The sequence below is a fragment of the Physella acuta genome, unplaced genomic scaffold (assembly GCF_028476545.2).
Source record: "Physella acuta isolate Inbredline_101_S28 unplaced genomic scaffold, ASM2847654v3 ptg000241l, whole genome shotgun sequence".
Lineage (NCBI taxonomy): Eukaryota > Metazoa > Mollusca > Gastropoda > Physidae > Physella > Physella acuta.
Window position 1 is genome coordinate 95845 of NW_026731760.1, and position 16875 is coordinate 112719.

Here is a 16875-nt window from a genome sequence, read left to right on the forward strand (position 1 = left end):
CCAAGTTTTGTCAATTTCTGCAATTTTCCGTGTCAACATATTGTCCATGTTTGTTGGTGTTTGCTTGTATCCAGATCCCATCGTAAAAAACAACAACACATTTATAGTCCAATTGTGTATTGCTTTTTAATTATTTTATTTTAATCTAATCCATTCTTTAAAAAAAAAATTAACACAATTATCATAACCAAGAATACTTTCTCATCCTCTTGCTTGCAAATGTTCACAATTGCCAGTACAATCATTGATCACGAAGTTGTTAAATCACTGAGGCAAATACAATCGAAACATATTTTAGAATTTGAGCGTGGCTACTGTAAACTACATTTGTTCAAACTATATATATATATATATATATATATATATATATATATATATATATATATATATATATATATATTCAGGGCTAGATATTACAACATTGGTCTTAATGTAAAACGTGTAGGCCTATGTAAAATCGTTATTTCCGAACTTGTTTTAAATGCTCTCGCGTGACAAAGTAATTATTTGATATCATTTTAAATCACTTGGGCCATTTAATTACAAAGTTATTTTGATGCTGTTATTAAATACACATGTCAAATATTTCAAAAAATTAATATTAATAATAATAATAAACAACTTTATTTTGAATCGGTTACAACGAAGGCCTTTTTACACAAAGTCGTTATTAAAGAAAAAAAATATCAAAGACATTTTAATACAATATTAAAGATACAGTAGTAAAATATGGAACAAAAAAAAACATTCGTGGAATGATAATAGAACAGATAAATTTAAAATGAGGCGAGAGTCTGTTAAGAGATTGTGAAATAATTGTTGTTTTTTAGTCTTGTTTTAAATGTATTTGTACTAAATTTTACAAAAGAACTTAAAACAAAACAAAACACGAAGAGTTATCAAACCACTTCACAAGTCTTTATATAAACACTACTAGCAACAGAAATATTCACAAGTTTGAATGATCAAGAAATAAGTAAAACATCAAAAGCACAAACCGAAAATCTTGGCATTGTACGACTTTAGAATATTAGAGGATTCGAATTTTGTTTAACATTGATAATATAGTTCAAAATCAGTGAGAGGTAACAAACAATTGCAGTATAATACATAAATTAAGACTTTTGACATAAACAAGACAGTAGCCATGATAAATCAGTGTTACAGTAGTGCTAATGTAGAGTAAATATTTTGTTTGGCTAGAAAGATTTGCTTTTACTAGTTACGGCTAACATAATGACATTGCATGCACGGGCTGAGCAAATTTCAACTTTAAAACTTTATAGCAAAATACACGTTTAATAATAAAATAATGGCAACATTGAGTTTATATTTCTGTGTTCAAGGTAGAAGCTATTCAAAATTTCCATGACAAATTTAATTTAACGGTTTCATTAGCCTAATTGTTCTTATAAAAAGCAGCGGCCAGCTGTTTTAACGTTTCCTGGTTCCCTTTCAACACACTTTCCAGGGTACTTCGGAAATCGCTAATCTTCTCATCCTGAAGGCTCGCCTGTTGGAAAAAAGATACCGATTAAAATGGTTGTAATCATTGGAAGTTTTCTAATTCCTACTCATGAAAATTTTCAATCGAATTTAAAAACTTATTTTAAAGGAAGGCGCTATGTAGCAACAGATCATGCACGTATTATACAACGTGAAGGAGAGAAAGATTGGTTAATTAATTTCCTTATAATGTGTTATAATTTTGGGATATGACGTGGCATAGATCAATTATAGTTAACACTAGAAAATTAACAAAACTTTAACACAACTAAAGCACCAACAAATTAAGCAATCAATAAAGCGGGGATGATCTGGCCTAAACTTTCTCGAACATACTTATATAAAACTACGTGAGATGGCAACTCAGGATTTAGGCATGATTTTAATCAAATTTTAATTATTTAAACTTTTAAAAATAGAATAGAATCTCGTAGAAAAAAGCGTCGCGCATCAAGTGAACAGCGAACAATGTGTGTATAATGGTGCGGATTATTAGTACTTTATAAAATCATATGCATTTTTTGAAAAATTGGAAATAGCGTAAAGTACTACTTCCGGTATACGGAATTCATTCAACATTTGACTGTAGGTAGAAATTAATCTTTCACTTATATTACGAAGTTTCGTATATCCATCTAAAACAGTACTCAAGTTATCCTGTTCACAGATACACTCACAGAAACACACACATACACACACACACACGCACAAACACACACACAGACAATATTTCAAATTGCGAAACTATGTTTTTCCGATTCAGGCAGGTGTAAAACTTCGAGATTTTTGAAAATCTGATTTCGAATATTCGTCCGATTACAATACTTCCTTTTAACTTCGTATACGAGAAAGTAACAACGATGTAACAAAATCATTACTTAATTTTCTATCACATTTTAGAAGCCTATATGGCTTTACGATGTTTATTTTAAAATTATTTTTTAAAATTGTTTTAATGATGCGATACCAGCGATTTATTTTATTATATACAAAAATGTAACGCTGTAACGATAGGAGGAGTGTGCGACTAATTATTCAAAGCTAGCGTTAAAAGAAAGTTGAAAATATATCTTGCCCTGAGTGATAAGTGCATAGATCAGTTGCCAAAATCATTATCGTTTAGAGTGAAGTATCGCAATATTTTAATGACTATCTTAGAGCGTTGCTGTGCGTTTATCTATATTCTCAAGCAATCTCTCAACTTGTAATATAATATAATATATGTGTATATGACAGAACCTATTGTATCCAGAATGCAAGTATTTGCAACTTACTAATTGCTTTGTGGTCCAGTCGTCATACCACAGAATGCATTGATCCTGCAGCTTCTTGCTCTTTTGTTCGTCATGATTCACCAGGTAAACTCGCAAGATTATTTCATTGAATTTAGCTGGTCCCATGATTATACTGCTCTAATATGTGATATATATGGATTCAAATATTAATTCTAAGTACATAATAAATGGATATTCCTGTGTATAGACATTCTTATATATATATATATATATATATATATATATATATATATATATATATGTGTGTGTGTGTGTGTGTATGCTTGTGTGTGTATGTGTGTACAGTTGTTCTTCAGAAACATACTATATCAGTAAAATGTTATTGCAGAAACTATCTCAGAATGTTGATACCTACCTCAGCTTTAGTAAAAAATCTCGCCTTGTTTGGCGATTTTTTGGAGTAAACCTTAAGTCTCTCAACAGGATTTTCTTCTTTCATTCCAAAATCAAAATTTGTAAGCTTTAAGGGATATTTAAAACAAATTAAGAATTACTTCAAATACATTCGTATACAATGGTTTCTGATTTAATTGTTTCTTATGGTAGGAAATTTCAGACATCCCCCGTATTATAGCAAACCCAACGCCACATAAAGCACAGTCTTGTACTTTCAGATCAAAAGGCTGCGTTAAAAATTAAGACCCCTTATTTTAACGACAATTCAAGAGGGCAGAAGAATTCTCCTGTTGTAGTTATGGACAGTAAGACATCAAATGGGAAAAATTAACAGATTTTTTAAGACAGATATTTTAATGTTAACCACTAGAAAAAAAAAACGAGTTTTTGGCTAACATCTCACCTAGTTTCAAATTTTTAAAAATTAATATCAAAGCAATTTAAATCTTGATGCACCATATTAGAAACACCGCATGATACAATCAACAACAAACAAAATAATATAACTACAGTGAATATTATTTTTTTTTACATTGCGACATTTGTTTTAATAAGCATATTATATTTGCAACTGTTTAAACATATCCTTAAGTCGTTTACCTTAATCATAAAACCATCTGCGCTAATTTCGTTTTTATCAACTAAAGGCTTCAACCACTTTTCCAAAGATTCAATGGGTTCAGTCTTGCTCTAAAAAGATTCGTATATATTGCTGTGAAGATTTTTACAACAGTATTCAAAAATTTCACTCACAATATGTTTAAATAACCGAGAAATCTTGAATATTAAGTATTTTACTTACTGTTAAAAGATTTAGAATATATATATATATATATATATATATATATATATATATATATATATATATATATATATATATATAATTTAAGCTTCTATAGTAGTTTACATCAGCATTGATTGGAAAGCTTAATTGACATAATCAACCACACTTGTTTCATCTACCTGAAAACTTTTAGGAGACAAGGGCAGGCTTTCCCAAACACAAGTGTAAAGATCGCGTTTGAAAATCCTTTCAATAAGTTTCTTAGCTTTTTTCAAATTAGCGGTTTGTTCTTTACTTTCTCCCTTGAAGTAGAGGATCTTGAAGAGAATATTGTCGTTCAGTTGCGTAAAAGCAACCATGTCATTGATGCATTCAGAAATGGGTAACTTCTTTCGCCTTAAACACCACAAAACAATTATATTTATCGTTGCTTTTGATTTACGACACAAAAAATATCATGTGTTAGCATAAAATGTGTTTCGCTGTCATATTTATTAATTACGAAGATTAATTTTGTTTGTCCACTTGAAATTATCTTTTACCCTAAAAACTGTAATGCTTCAAAACAATATTTAAATTTTCATATATAAAAATTTATAAAAACAACATTTAAAAGTATGTCTGCACTATTTTGAACAATATTTACAAAAATCAATCTAGACGACTTACGTTTTTCCGTCAAATGTAACCACATCATTGGCAAGCTTGAGGGCGTCAGTAACCCTGTTTTAAATAAAGGTAATGTACTTAGAAAAACTTTCGAGGTTGGTTTTATTCAAAGGAATTATCGGTTTTGAAATTTAATGTTGGTTAACATTGCTTAAAATAGCTAAGAAATATAACACGTGATAATGGATTATAACGCAATATTGAAAAAAAAAATGAAATACTGTCCTTAGTTTGACAGTTATAATGTCTGCTTAGACTTACATCTCGAAACTGGTCTTTTTACAAGAAACTATCCCGTACTATTCATAAAATGGACAATGTGTTGTCCTTTAATTCCAACAATTAATTTAATTTACTTCGCATCTAAAAGTAAACATTCTGGAAATACAAATATCTTTTAAAATGTAGCCTGTATGAATATTTATCAATGAATTAGTCTATTATTTTGTTTGACAAAACTTAGTTACATAATTTCCAGTCCACGATTGACCTTGTGCTGATAGGCGTACTTGTGTAGTGTGTAGCGGGTGTAGAACATGTTGTACAGGTTGGCGATCTCCTACACAAAAAGTTAGACCAGGTATAGATTCAGTAATTGCTTATATTGAAGTGTTATTACTTATTTAGTATTACATAAGAAATTTTAATGCCAACTAGAACCAATGATAATTGGCTAATAAACATTGTTAAATTATTAAAACAAAACGTTTATAATTAGCTAAATTATATTTTACTAAAATTATCATCATAAGCATTCATTTCTCGTATTGGTCATCAGCGTATTGCAGCTTACCTTATCTCTAATACAGATCTGCAGTTCCCCATCCTCATCAAGGACCCTGGCAAACTTCATAAAACGGCTGTAGTCAAAGTTGTTGTAAAAACCAAGATGGTGGCAGTCTCGGGCTAAGTAGTCCCAGATGTTGGCGTCGTTGCTGTTGCGTTTGTTGCAGACAATCTTAAATAAAGTGAGGCAATATTTCAAAATAAAACTTTAAAATTTGCAACTAAGTATTTTTCTATCTCACTTCTCCCTCGCTGTTGTTAAGGTGCCGGGAAAACAAAATGTATGTAAATTTATTTTAAATAAGCTTTAAAAACATATTATACTACAATAACTAAAACTACAATGTTTGAAAATTAACAAGTAGACTACTTTATTACAGTAAGGCTAATTTTTCCAGCCAAGAGTATTGATCTAAAAGCTATCATAACATTGATCTATTTACCTCGTACAGGAAAGCCTTATTTTCTTGTCTTCCTACGTACGGCCATGCCTAGAAAATCAGTTGGTTATACTCAAATAAAATAAAAACGTATCTAAAAGTTACATTAACTTTATGTTAAAAACGATTTTAAAAATGACGAAGAAAAACAGAGAAGTAGTATGCAAAGGTTAAAAGCCGGACGAGATCTAACGTTTATAAATGTTGTTTTTGACTTAGCTAGTTTTATACATAAAAAAAACTGACAAAGTAAGATGTATTAGCCCTATACTTGTTAAGCAGTTTTAAATATCGTTTAATACGATTTTAATTGTAATGTTGTATATAGCTTGAAAAAATCTTTAACCTGTGTACCAGTTATCTCCAAAGGCCCACCAATCATCTCCTTTATAAATAGTTTGTCCTCTTCAGTAAGTCCGTATTTCTCAAAGGCTACGTACTCACACAGATGATCAAATTGTTCAACGGCATTTTTGTCATGCTGAAAATGTGTTTTCAGATATATAAAAAATAGTTTACAATGTATTTATGTTTAATACTTTTAAAATGCGGTTGCAATAAGTTTAGGCGCACATTTTAAAAATTTAAAAAATCTCCAACATGTAAAGCATATTGTAACAAAACTTAAGAATGACTTTAATGAGAAAAAATGATGCTAAAATGCCGTTTTTAAATACGCTTTGTAACAAATATCACAAATGCAAATAATGTAATTGGAATTGATTTGAAATCAAACGTTTAAAATAAAATAATTTACTAAAATACATTTTACATTTTTTTCTTAAATTATGAATTTTTACAAACTTTATACTATACAGCTTTACCTTTGTGATATGTACTTCCTTTAAGGTCTCAAGTAGTGTATTTAACTTCTTCTGTTCTGTTAATAACTGATCCTGCTCCACCTAGTTGTATTATATATATATATATATATATATATATATATATATATATATATATATATATATATATATATATATGGACTCTGTGGTTCTGTATGTAGCGGCCAACGGCCTCGTGACTGACACAAATGCAAATAGTAAAAAAATTGACTTGTTCGCCATGGTATATTATTCGTAAAGTGATTTTTTAAAAATAAAATCAAAATTTATTATTAAAAAACTCAAAATTGATAATTTTCAAAAAATATTTTTATTTTTCTGCTTATCATTTTGATCGATATAGCGTAAAAAGAACAATACTAAAATAAATATATTAACCCTTACAAAAAAATCTAATTTTGTTTTATAAAAGGATACAATTTAAGTACTTTTGTACCAAACACATGTGTGAATTTTTAAAAATACCAAAATATAATCACATTTTAAAAACTTTGTTTTAATGCTGGTGTTTGCATTTGTTTTTGTTTGCATTAGTGTTTGCGTTTGAATTTGTGTTTGTGTTTGCATTTGTGTTTGTGTTTTTGTTTGTGTTTCTGTTTGTATTTGTTTTTGATTTTGTGTTTGCGTTTGTGATTGTGTTTTAGTTTGCGTTTTGTGTTTGCGTTTGCTTTTGTTTTTGCTTTTGCGTTTGTGTTTTTTATAGTTTTTTTGTGATTGGTTGTAGTTAGGGTTAGGTTTACAGTTAGGTTTAGGGTTATGCGTCCATATTTAAATATAGACATTAAATTGGAAAAGTAATTTAATATATATATATATATATATATATATATATATATATATATATATATATATATATATATATATATAGCTGACTGGAATTATGACTGAGCATAATTTGGTCGATAAACCAAAGTATATTGCAAGCAGACTATTTTTAAAAATATATTTGAAAATCTAAATATTTCAAACATTTGTTTGTCCCTTGAACAATTTATACTTCAAGATAAAATTTTATTTGATATTTAAATTGTCTTGATATCCAGTAGTCGATGCATGTCGATAAAGCATTGCCGTATAACATTAATTTATTTATTTTTATATTAAACCATATGATTTTTAAATAGAGTAGCTAAATTTTCAATTAACAACTGTGTTATTGACGAATATATGTTCTAAAAGTATAATTTAGCAAGGAAAATTAAATTTCAACATAAAAAAAATTTGTATGAATTTAAATGCGTGGTTAAAAATATTTTGCTTTTCCTGCCGAAGTCCCTACAACTTATGTAGTAAGTACAAAACAGTTTTCGAAGAACTTCCATAAGCAAATTACGTGTAGATCTATGAATGTATATATTAATAAGTAAGCCTACACTTAAAAAATTGAAGCTGTTACATAATTGCACATTCTTACACTTCTATTCGGTATAGCTGCTTTTAGGACTGTTTTCATACTGTCAAGTTTTTCATGTAAATCTTTAGTTACCTGAGAAAAAAAATTATTGCAAAAAAATATGCTTAAATAAATAAATAAATAAATAAATAAATAAATAAATAAATAAATAAATAAATAAATAAATAAATAAATAAATAAATAAATAAATAAATAAATAAATAAATAAATAAATAAATAAATAAATAAATAAATAAATAAATAAATAAATAAATATATATATATATATATATATATATATATATATATATATATATATATATATATATATATATATAAGATTCCATGGCGAATGTTATCAAGACAAACGTTCTCAGACAAAATGCCCTAGAAAAAATATCTCAAGAACAAATGATCTCACGGGCAAAGGTTATCATAGCAAAATTTATCAGGACAAATAATTACATGGACAATTGATCTTAGACAAAATATCTCGGTCAAAGCATCTTACGGCAAAATATGTATAGTATTTGGAATGATTAGAAATAGGTTGTTGCTGTATTTAGTGGTCAGAAACGTCTTCATAAAAGCAATGAAGGAAAAAATACGTAAAATCAGAAAATTTTAAAGTTTATAATTTAATAACATGGTTTTTTTATTATTAATACAAATATATATATACAAAAATATCTGAGCTAAAGTTTATATTTGTGACTAAATTTAAAAGAGCTTTAGTTTTGAAAGTGCCACAACAAAAGAAAAATAATAAGTAGATTTACAATTTCTTCCGCTTCCATTTTTTGAATGCGTTTTTTAAAAACTTCCAACTCTTCATGTAGAACTGTCTTTTCCTGGAAAAAAGTGACAATGTATATTTTACTTGTAAATGTATATATTTAGATACAAAAACAATTCTCTATATATCCTTTTTTGTATAAATAAATGAATATATAATATAAATGTATATATATATATATAAATAAATATATATATATATATATATATATATATATATATATATATTTATATAAATATTTTATATATTGATATATATATAAAGATTATATATATATATATGTATATATATATATATATATATATATATATATATATATATATATATATATATATATATATATCATCTTTATATATATATCAATATATGAAATATTTTTATTATGTAAAAATAAAAGTATATAGTAAATAATACATATAAACCTGTATGTTTATACATGCAATTGATTTTATACTTATATAGACCAATTTATATATGCATACGCAAATACATGTGTATGAAAAAATGTGTGTGTGTGTGTGTTAATATATTACAATCAAGGGTTTGAAAAATATTTTGAATGCATATTTACGTTTCCTTTTTCTTCTGACTTTGCAATTTGTTTATTCACTTCATTTAGCTTCCTCTGAAGAATATCTTTTTCCTAAATAATATAAATAATAATTACATTTCCATACACATACAGATAAGAAACATATATACATATATTCATATTTGTGTATATATGTATACACAAATGTATATAATTATATATCTCTCTATATATACATAAATCTCTCTCTCTATATATATAAAGTATATATATTTCATGTATATGCATATATATATATATATATATATATATATATATATATATATATATATATATATATATATATATATTCATTCATTATCTAAAACGTATTATTACTATATTGGATTGTTATTGCAATGCTACATACTTTTTTTTTCTTTTCTTCTGCAATGGCAGTTAAAAACAAATTGTCGAAAACGTGTGAAAATGGTCCGTGCCCTATACAAATTTAAAATTTAAAAAAAAGTTAATTTTGCACACTTACTTTAATGAAATGGTACACAATAAGACAATGTATATCAAGGGAAAGATTTGTCAACCATAAGCAAAGACCATGTTTATAGACAATATTAAATCAAGGAATATTTTTCCATTTATTATTAGATAAGGTTAATTAAAAATGAACATAGATTTCCCTCTCAATTTATTTAATTAAATTAACATAACTTTTATTTTCAATAGTTTGATTACGGAAATTCAAAAGTAAACTTTATTAAATCCTAAATAGTAATACAGCAGGAAGCTAATTATGCTTTGAAAATATGGTTTGTAGTTTGATTTTTTTTTGTAAATACAACTACTGAATGCAATATATGAACTACTAAATCTAGTTGAAGCTACAACACCAAAATAAGAACAGTCATGTTAATTAACTTTGCTTTAATGAAAAAGTTTTTAGTGAAGAGCATCCACAAGTACCGCTTACCAAGCTCTTGTGAGACGCTAAGACATTTTACTAAGTTTATGTTTAATTGAGTTTTTATCTTAATTGCCGTCTTTAAATATTTTCAAACATTGTTTAGCATTGTCAATTTTTATAGCATATTTTTAAAAAATGAAAGATCTCCATGTTTTGTAGATATGTTAAACTATAAATACATTTTTGTAAATACATGTGTGTTAGTAGTATTGTAAGGTTTTTTTTATGATTTATTTAGACACTAAAAGGACATTAAAAGGTGTAATCTAATTGTTGAACCGACTGGATTATCTTGATCAAAAATATCTGAGGGAAATCATTTAAAATCCTAAGTATAGTCGTTAAAAAAGTAGGCTATGCAATTAAAAAGAAATCAGCAATTTTTTAACGCACAACTAGCCTAAGTATTAATAACACAATTGTTTTGTGCAGGAGAATATCACCTACCCAGATCATGACACAAAGCGGCAATCTCAACACAAAGAATGTCATTTTCTGTTATGTCTAGCTCTGGTTGGTTTTGCCTCAAATTTCTAACAAACTGGCCAGCCAAGTGGTAGACTCTGTAACAATGAGTGACATTTTAAATACTAGAACCAGGACTTGTTACACAAACTAAAGATTATCCAATAAAAATCTTTTAACCAACTAGTGGTTCATTCATCATATATCGGTTGTAAATAGTAGACAATGGTTTAAACTTTCGTTTTTTTTTAAAATTGAATATATTCCAGTAAATTCTTCTGTTACTCACCCCAGCGAATGTTCGAATCTGTTGTGTCCCGCCCCAGGATAGACATAGTAGACCATGCCCAGCTGTTTGATGAACCTGAGACGCTGGAAGATGGGCGTGTCTATGATGGCCTGGCATGCTGGGTTCACCTCAATATGGCCGTGGATTGGGTCGTTGTAGACCTAGTCAAAAAACTTGGTTAATTATAAAGTATAAATCTTAAATGTGAAGATCTCAATATTGACATTCATTTAATACTTAAAGATCAAAGCATTCTGTATCATTTAAAGACATACCTTCATCACCCGTGATTTATTGACAAGGCTTTCACATTCTCCTGCACTAGATTCAGGGTCAAGACCTTCGTTTTTTCTGTAATATTTATTATAGTTAAAAATATTCAGTCGTTGCAAATTAAGATTCATTAAGACGTATCGTTTGTATTCTCATTTTTTGTTCCAACAAGACTGTAAATATTAGCGATAAAAACGACATACGGTAATTTTATATCTGTGCTCTGGTATTCTTCAAAAATTGCTTGCAGTTTAAGGCACTCACTGTAACTGTTCAAAACGATTGCAAAAATTGATAAGCATTTAAATATATTTTTCTTATTATCTAAGCTAATTAATTACAAATAATACTAGGTAAAATATTTCTTTATTAAATAACATTAGGGTGCCATACGTATTTAAAGATATAAGATCCAATTTACTGACACCTCTATGTATTAAAATTGGACGACCGTGCAATAGTAAAAAGACAGGACATTGTAGCCTACTTAATTTACTTCTCACACTATTCTAACCTTACGCCTTTCTTCATTAAACTGGCCATCGTTAAATCTGGAATGTGCTCCTCCTCAATTTCTTCATCTAAATTTGTAAAAAGAAAGAAACTAGACTTTGGTTCCGTTAAGATTTTCTATAACATTTTGGTAGACCGTTTGTTAGAGAGATTTTGTTTAAACAGTGAGATTGTGTGCAGTTACAGTTTACTTTCTACAATCTTAAACTAGTACATATGTAATTTACAGGTTAAGAATATATTTTGTCTAAATAGTGATAAAGGATTATTTCGTTCCAGTTATACATTGCAAATATTAAAACACGTGATCTTTACTAGTCTTCGGTGTTTATTACAGCATAAAATAGTACGTTCTAATTAACTTGCTAATTACGGACGCTTAAGTAATTATACCTCTAAGAATATTAACCGTTTCTTGAGAAACGCCGCATTTTTGTAGCCATTCATCGACACTCTCCTTTCTATTTTTCTCGTTTTTCCAATCGTGAATTATTTTAATTGTGTTATAGTCTAATCCATAATTCACTTCATCTGTCTCTTCTTCACTAGTCTAAAACAAAAATAGCTTTTCTTAAAAGTATGAAATATATGTGTAAACCCATAAGCTTAATGAGACATTCAATCTTATAAAAGTGACAACCTAAAAAGCTTTAAAAGAATTTTAAGATACTCGATTTAGAAAAAAAATTGAATAAACTGAGATTAACATAAACAGTATAATATTCTATATTAATAAACCGCATTTATTTACCTCTAATGGTGTCTTGCATTCAATCTCATTTAGTTCTTGCAAATATTTCTCTGTGGCGTTCCTAAAAAAAAAAGAACTTTTTACACATTGAGAATGTACTAACAATAAAAAGAATCTTAATATAGAAAATCGAATACACCAACAAGTATATTCTTTACTCTACATGTAACTTGTTACACCAAGCTAACACTTGCACTAACAATACATAAACATCCACACCTAATACAGACACCTTTGTGTACATTAAATGCACACGCAAACACACATATACATAATATATATATATATATATATATATATATATATATATATATATATATATATATATATATAAATGTATATATATATATATATAGGCTATATATATATATATATATATATATATATATATATATATAATATTATATGACAGGTATCTTACCTGAATCTTTTACTTAATTTTCCAGATTGCTTTAGCTCTTCTGTTTGAACATTTTATACATTAGTTAATACAATCTTCAATAGAATGCCGAGTTTTACACTTACATAATAACATAATTAAACACTACATATATATATATATATATATATATATATATATATATATATATATATATATATGCCTACATGTTTAAACTAGTTCAAGAAATCTTACACAACTTAGAAGTATTTTACCTAGGATGCCTTTGAGTTCTGGAATTTTCTCTTCAGCCGTTTTTTGTGATGACAGGCTACTACTTTGCCGGTAGTGAGTGGCCATGTTTAATGTCTACACCTTTTTAAAACAAATCGAATACCATTAGAATATACAAGAAACCTGACTATCCAAATCAGTGCTAATATTGTGTTTTGTATTGGTGACTAATCGTTTTGAAATTCGACTAATTATTACAAGACAAAGAAAAAAATACAAGTGAAATATAAACTAAGTTGCTAAAAGTGGAGATATTTCTCATCGATTTACGTTCCAGATACAAATCTAAAACTACCCGCCCTTGAGATAAGGCAAGTGTTCAGAAGTGTAGCGAGAGGGCGGGGTGGGGAGTGGAGGGGGGGGGGGGGCAGAGGGTACATATGTCCCCGGGTGCCGACCCTAGGGGCGCCAAAACGGGTTTAATTGTTTTAAAACTCATTTTAACTTCAGTTTTGAATTATAAATAGTTAAATTTGTGATCTAACGGCTACGAGCCTTTGCATTCTGATTTATCTTTTTTTGTTTACCTTGATTGTGTAATTGCAAAGCAAATACCATTAGGAAAACGGTGACCGAAAAAAAACCCTTTCCAGCTTTTCCTAGATGTGGGGGTGGGGTGCTTTTTCGCCGATTAAAATCGCACTGATTCGTACTGGATTGGTAAGTAGATAACTCTTTTAACACTTAGAAAAAAACCAAGTGTATTACAGCGTATTGTGTAACAGAAACATTAGCGAAAAGGTGGTGGGTGGGGGCGCCTTATCACCAAGGTAAATGGGGAGGATTTACACCGGATTGCCGAGTAGATAAGTCGCTTAACACTTAAAATATAAACCAATCATTAGCGTTCGCAAGGGGAGCGGGGGGGGGGGGGGGGTTAAGGATAGTGGCCCCTTTTTTTGGAGAATAATAAAATAAAATTTAAAACAAGTTCCGCAACACATACACACACACATACACACAACAACAACAACACACACTACTGAAACTACGAATTAAAAACTGTCAGGAGGGAGGGGTCGCTACACCTCTGCAAGTAAATCGAGTTGCGTTACAGTTTCTTTCCACACCACGCACTCAGGCGTAAGGCCTTATTGATTTAAATTCTGTGCTGACATAGCCAAGTGTTGACGTTCTGGGAAAATGTATTCTGTTAACCCGTTCACTGTACACTGTTTGGTTTGTGTCGCCTAGGTGTGTTGGTGTGTCGGTGTAACCTTACACGTGTGTAGCAGCAGATATAAATAACTCATGCTAGTTCTTCTCTACTGATCGCTGCTCTTGATATATGAAAACATCTAGATTTAATAACATGTCATGATAATCCCTGTTTAGTTATATAGTATATCAAATATGCGTTCTGTTCCCGTATATTATTTTTATGATGGTATGCCCTCAACGCTATATGACATGTCGATGTAAAGAATGGGGTTATAGTATTTATTTTTGGCTTTATTCTTATGTTAGATTCAAACGTGCTATTTCGTATAATAGAGATAATTCTTACGAGGTCACTTGTGTTTTAGACGCTCTCAAGTAATGCCCTATTTATACTTCTTTTGTATTTTAGTCATCATTTTTTTTTAAAGAACGGTCACTGAAAGGCATTTAATACTTAATTATACATGTTTAAATGTAATGAGATTGTGTAATCTACTGCCTTAGAAAAGCATTAAGCAGGTAATTTATGTTTGTGTGGTGACGTTCAGTCGGGAGAGACAGAACATTTTCTTACTCTATCAAGAAGTTCGCTATACATAACAGAAAAATAGATATTTACTAATTGTTACATACATTTATACACTTGCAATTGTAAAGTCATACCAGAGAATAGTTTGAATTAAAGTCCTGTGTATACATGTTTTATAAAAGTTTTTTTTTCACAATAAACGATTGAATTCAAGCGAGCAAACACCCGTTAATTAAAGCCAATCTCGCTAAACACGAATTGACGTTTTGGTCACGTGTTACCGTGGTTAACGTCACGTGTTTACCGTTGTTTATGTCACGTGTTTAGTCAACCGGGACAATTTTTTTTTCAGGGAAATGTTTTAATCTCTAATGAATGTCTGCAAGGTTGACAGTGTTTTTTTTTTTTAAATTTACGACTGGATAGATTTGCTTGCATAGCAATATTTTGTTTGTCATGTGTATGCTCGACTAGATAATACCATCATCGCGTAACAATCTTTTGTAGCAAGAGCATGGTTAGCAGGTGTCTGATTAAAATTAGGCCTATCCTTTTGTAATAGCTGTTGAAGATCTTGAACTGGAAGTACTCAAAATACTTAAGGGAATATAGCGCAGCCGAAAAAATAAAAAAAATAAAAAACATAATAGTAATAATAAACTTTATTTTCTAACAGTGCTAATAATGTTTTAATCTATGATCTGATTGTCAGAAAAAAAATCAGAGTTACACGTTACTCCTTAATTTTCGCCCTTATTGAATGTTCAGATACTAATGGGTAAATCAGTCCTCAACCGAAATTCTATTTACATTAAGTGACATGACATGTTGTATTAAGGTAAAACAAGTTTGTTTTATTTTTGTTTTAAAATGACAGTAGATTTAAAAGATTTTATTTATTTCTAAGTTTTAAAAAAAATTATTTACTTCCCAATTTCATAGACTGGAGGATAAGCTATAAATAAACAAAGAGCTTCCTGGTTGAACAAAAACTTGCCTTTGCAATATTTCTTTTCATTAAATAGTTTTATATAGTCAGCACACAGCGCACGACTTTACACATTCAAACTAATAATAACGAGCAATGCTTCTTTACACACTTTCCTCAACAAGTTGCCACAATGTTTTAAGCTGATTTGTGAGTTAGGCCTACACATCATAGGGTGTTACCAGCTAAGGGACGTTTGCATAATCTGATTGGATTGCGGGCCCTGTGGGTCCAGTTTGTTAACGGCAATAGCTACTGCTTTTGTCTGCCCTTCTGAACGAATTAACCATGTCATGTGAATTCAGGTAGGGAGGTCTGGATAGATTGAATTTCTCGACACGTTTAGTACAACATAGACTTTGAGCTTGAAAGACCCGATGTTACGGACTTTAAATTGTGATTAAATGTTGATTTATGTTATACTAGCTGGCAGTATATTGTCATACTGGCCCTTACCTGGCAATAGAATTTACATGAACCCACTTGACAAATCTGCAACTTCGCGGCAATGCTATGTCATGCTTGGTCTTGCTAAAATAATCCTGGTTCTGTAGAGCAAAAAGCTGTGCAGTTTTTATTGTCGGCACTACTGTAACGGGTGAATAAGGCATGAAGCATTTCCATTTACAAGATAAGCAGAACCTAGATAATGCTGGAATTTTCCTATATATCTATGCATGTGTAGCTGTCGCATTATCTAAAAAAGACGGCGTGTTACCTATATACAGTGGCGGCACTACCACACCACCTGACCCCGCTTGGGGGGGGGGGGCGTAGCAGGTCATTAGAGGCCCCAATCCGACCAAAAATAAAACAATTTTGTTGTACCTTAA

At 29.4% G+C, this 16875-nt stretch overlaps 1 protein-coding gene across 3 annotated transcripts; it reads right to left on the reverse strand.

The window, feature by feature from the left end:
* Window positions 1-154: 154 nt before the first annotated feature.
* Window positions 155-16646, reverse strand: LOC131938303 (deoxynucleoside triphosphate triphosphohydrolase SAMHD1). 3 transcript variants are annotated; one of them, XM_059296300.1, is made up of 25 exons: window positions 16499-16646; window positions 13346-13445; window positions 13113-13152; window positions 12692-12752; window positions 12334-12490; window positions 11942-12008; window positions 11631-11696; window positions 11430-11505; window positions 11155-11315; window positions 10848-10963; window positions 9849-9919; window positions 9479-9550; window positions 8891-8962; window positions 8133-8204; window positions 6701-6781; window positions 6223-6357; window positions 5880-5927; window positions 5444-5608; window positions 5118-5209; window positions 4651-4704; window positions 4161-4377; window positions 3798-3887; window positions 3157-3261; window positions 2781-2918; window positions 155-1513 (listed from the first exon to the last, which is right to left on the reverse strand). In XM_059296300.1, the coding sequence occupies exons 2-25, from the start codon at window positions 13428-13430 to the stop codon at window positions 1400-1402; spliced, it is 2355 nt and encodes a 784-aa protein (XP_059152283.1). In that variant the 5' UTR covers window positions 13431-13445; window positions 16499-16646; the 3' UTR covers window positions 155-1399. The 3 variants fall into 3 exon arrangements, with proteins under 3 accessions (XP_059152283.1, XP_059152281.1, XP_059152282.1); XM_059296298.1 differs by lacking the exon at window positions 16499-16646 and adding an exon at window positions 15189-15306; XM_059296299.1 differs by lacking the exon at window positions 16499-16646 and adding an exon at window positions 15159-15306.
* Window positions 16647-16875: the final 229 nt, after the last annotated feature.

Excerpts from the sequence above, each read along its gene's own strand:
- LOC131938303 (XM_059296300.1), bottom strand. The coding sequence starts at position 13,430 with ATGGCCACTCACTACCGGCAAAGTAGTAGCCTGTCATCACAAAAAACG. Across the intron at positions 6,782-8,132 it reads CAGCTATACCGAATAGAAGT|GTGGAGCAGGATCAGTTATT; the intron begins GTAAGAATGTGC and ends TAATACAACTAG. Across the intron at positions 4,378-4,650 it reads GTTACATTTGACGGAAAAAC|GCGAAAGAAGTTACCCATTT; the intron begins GTAAGTCGTCTA and ends GTGGTGTTTAAG.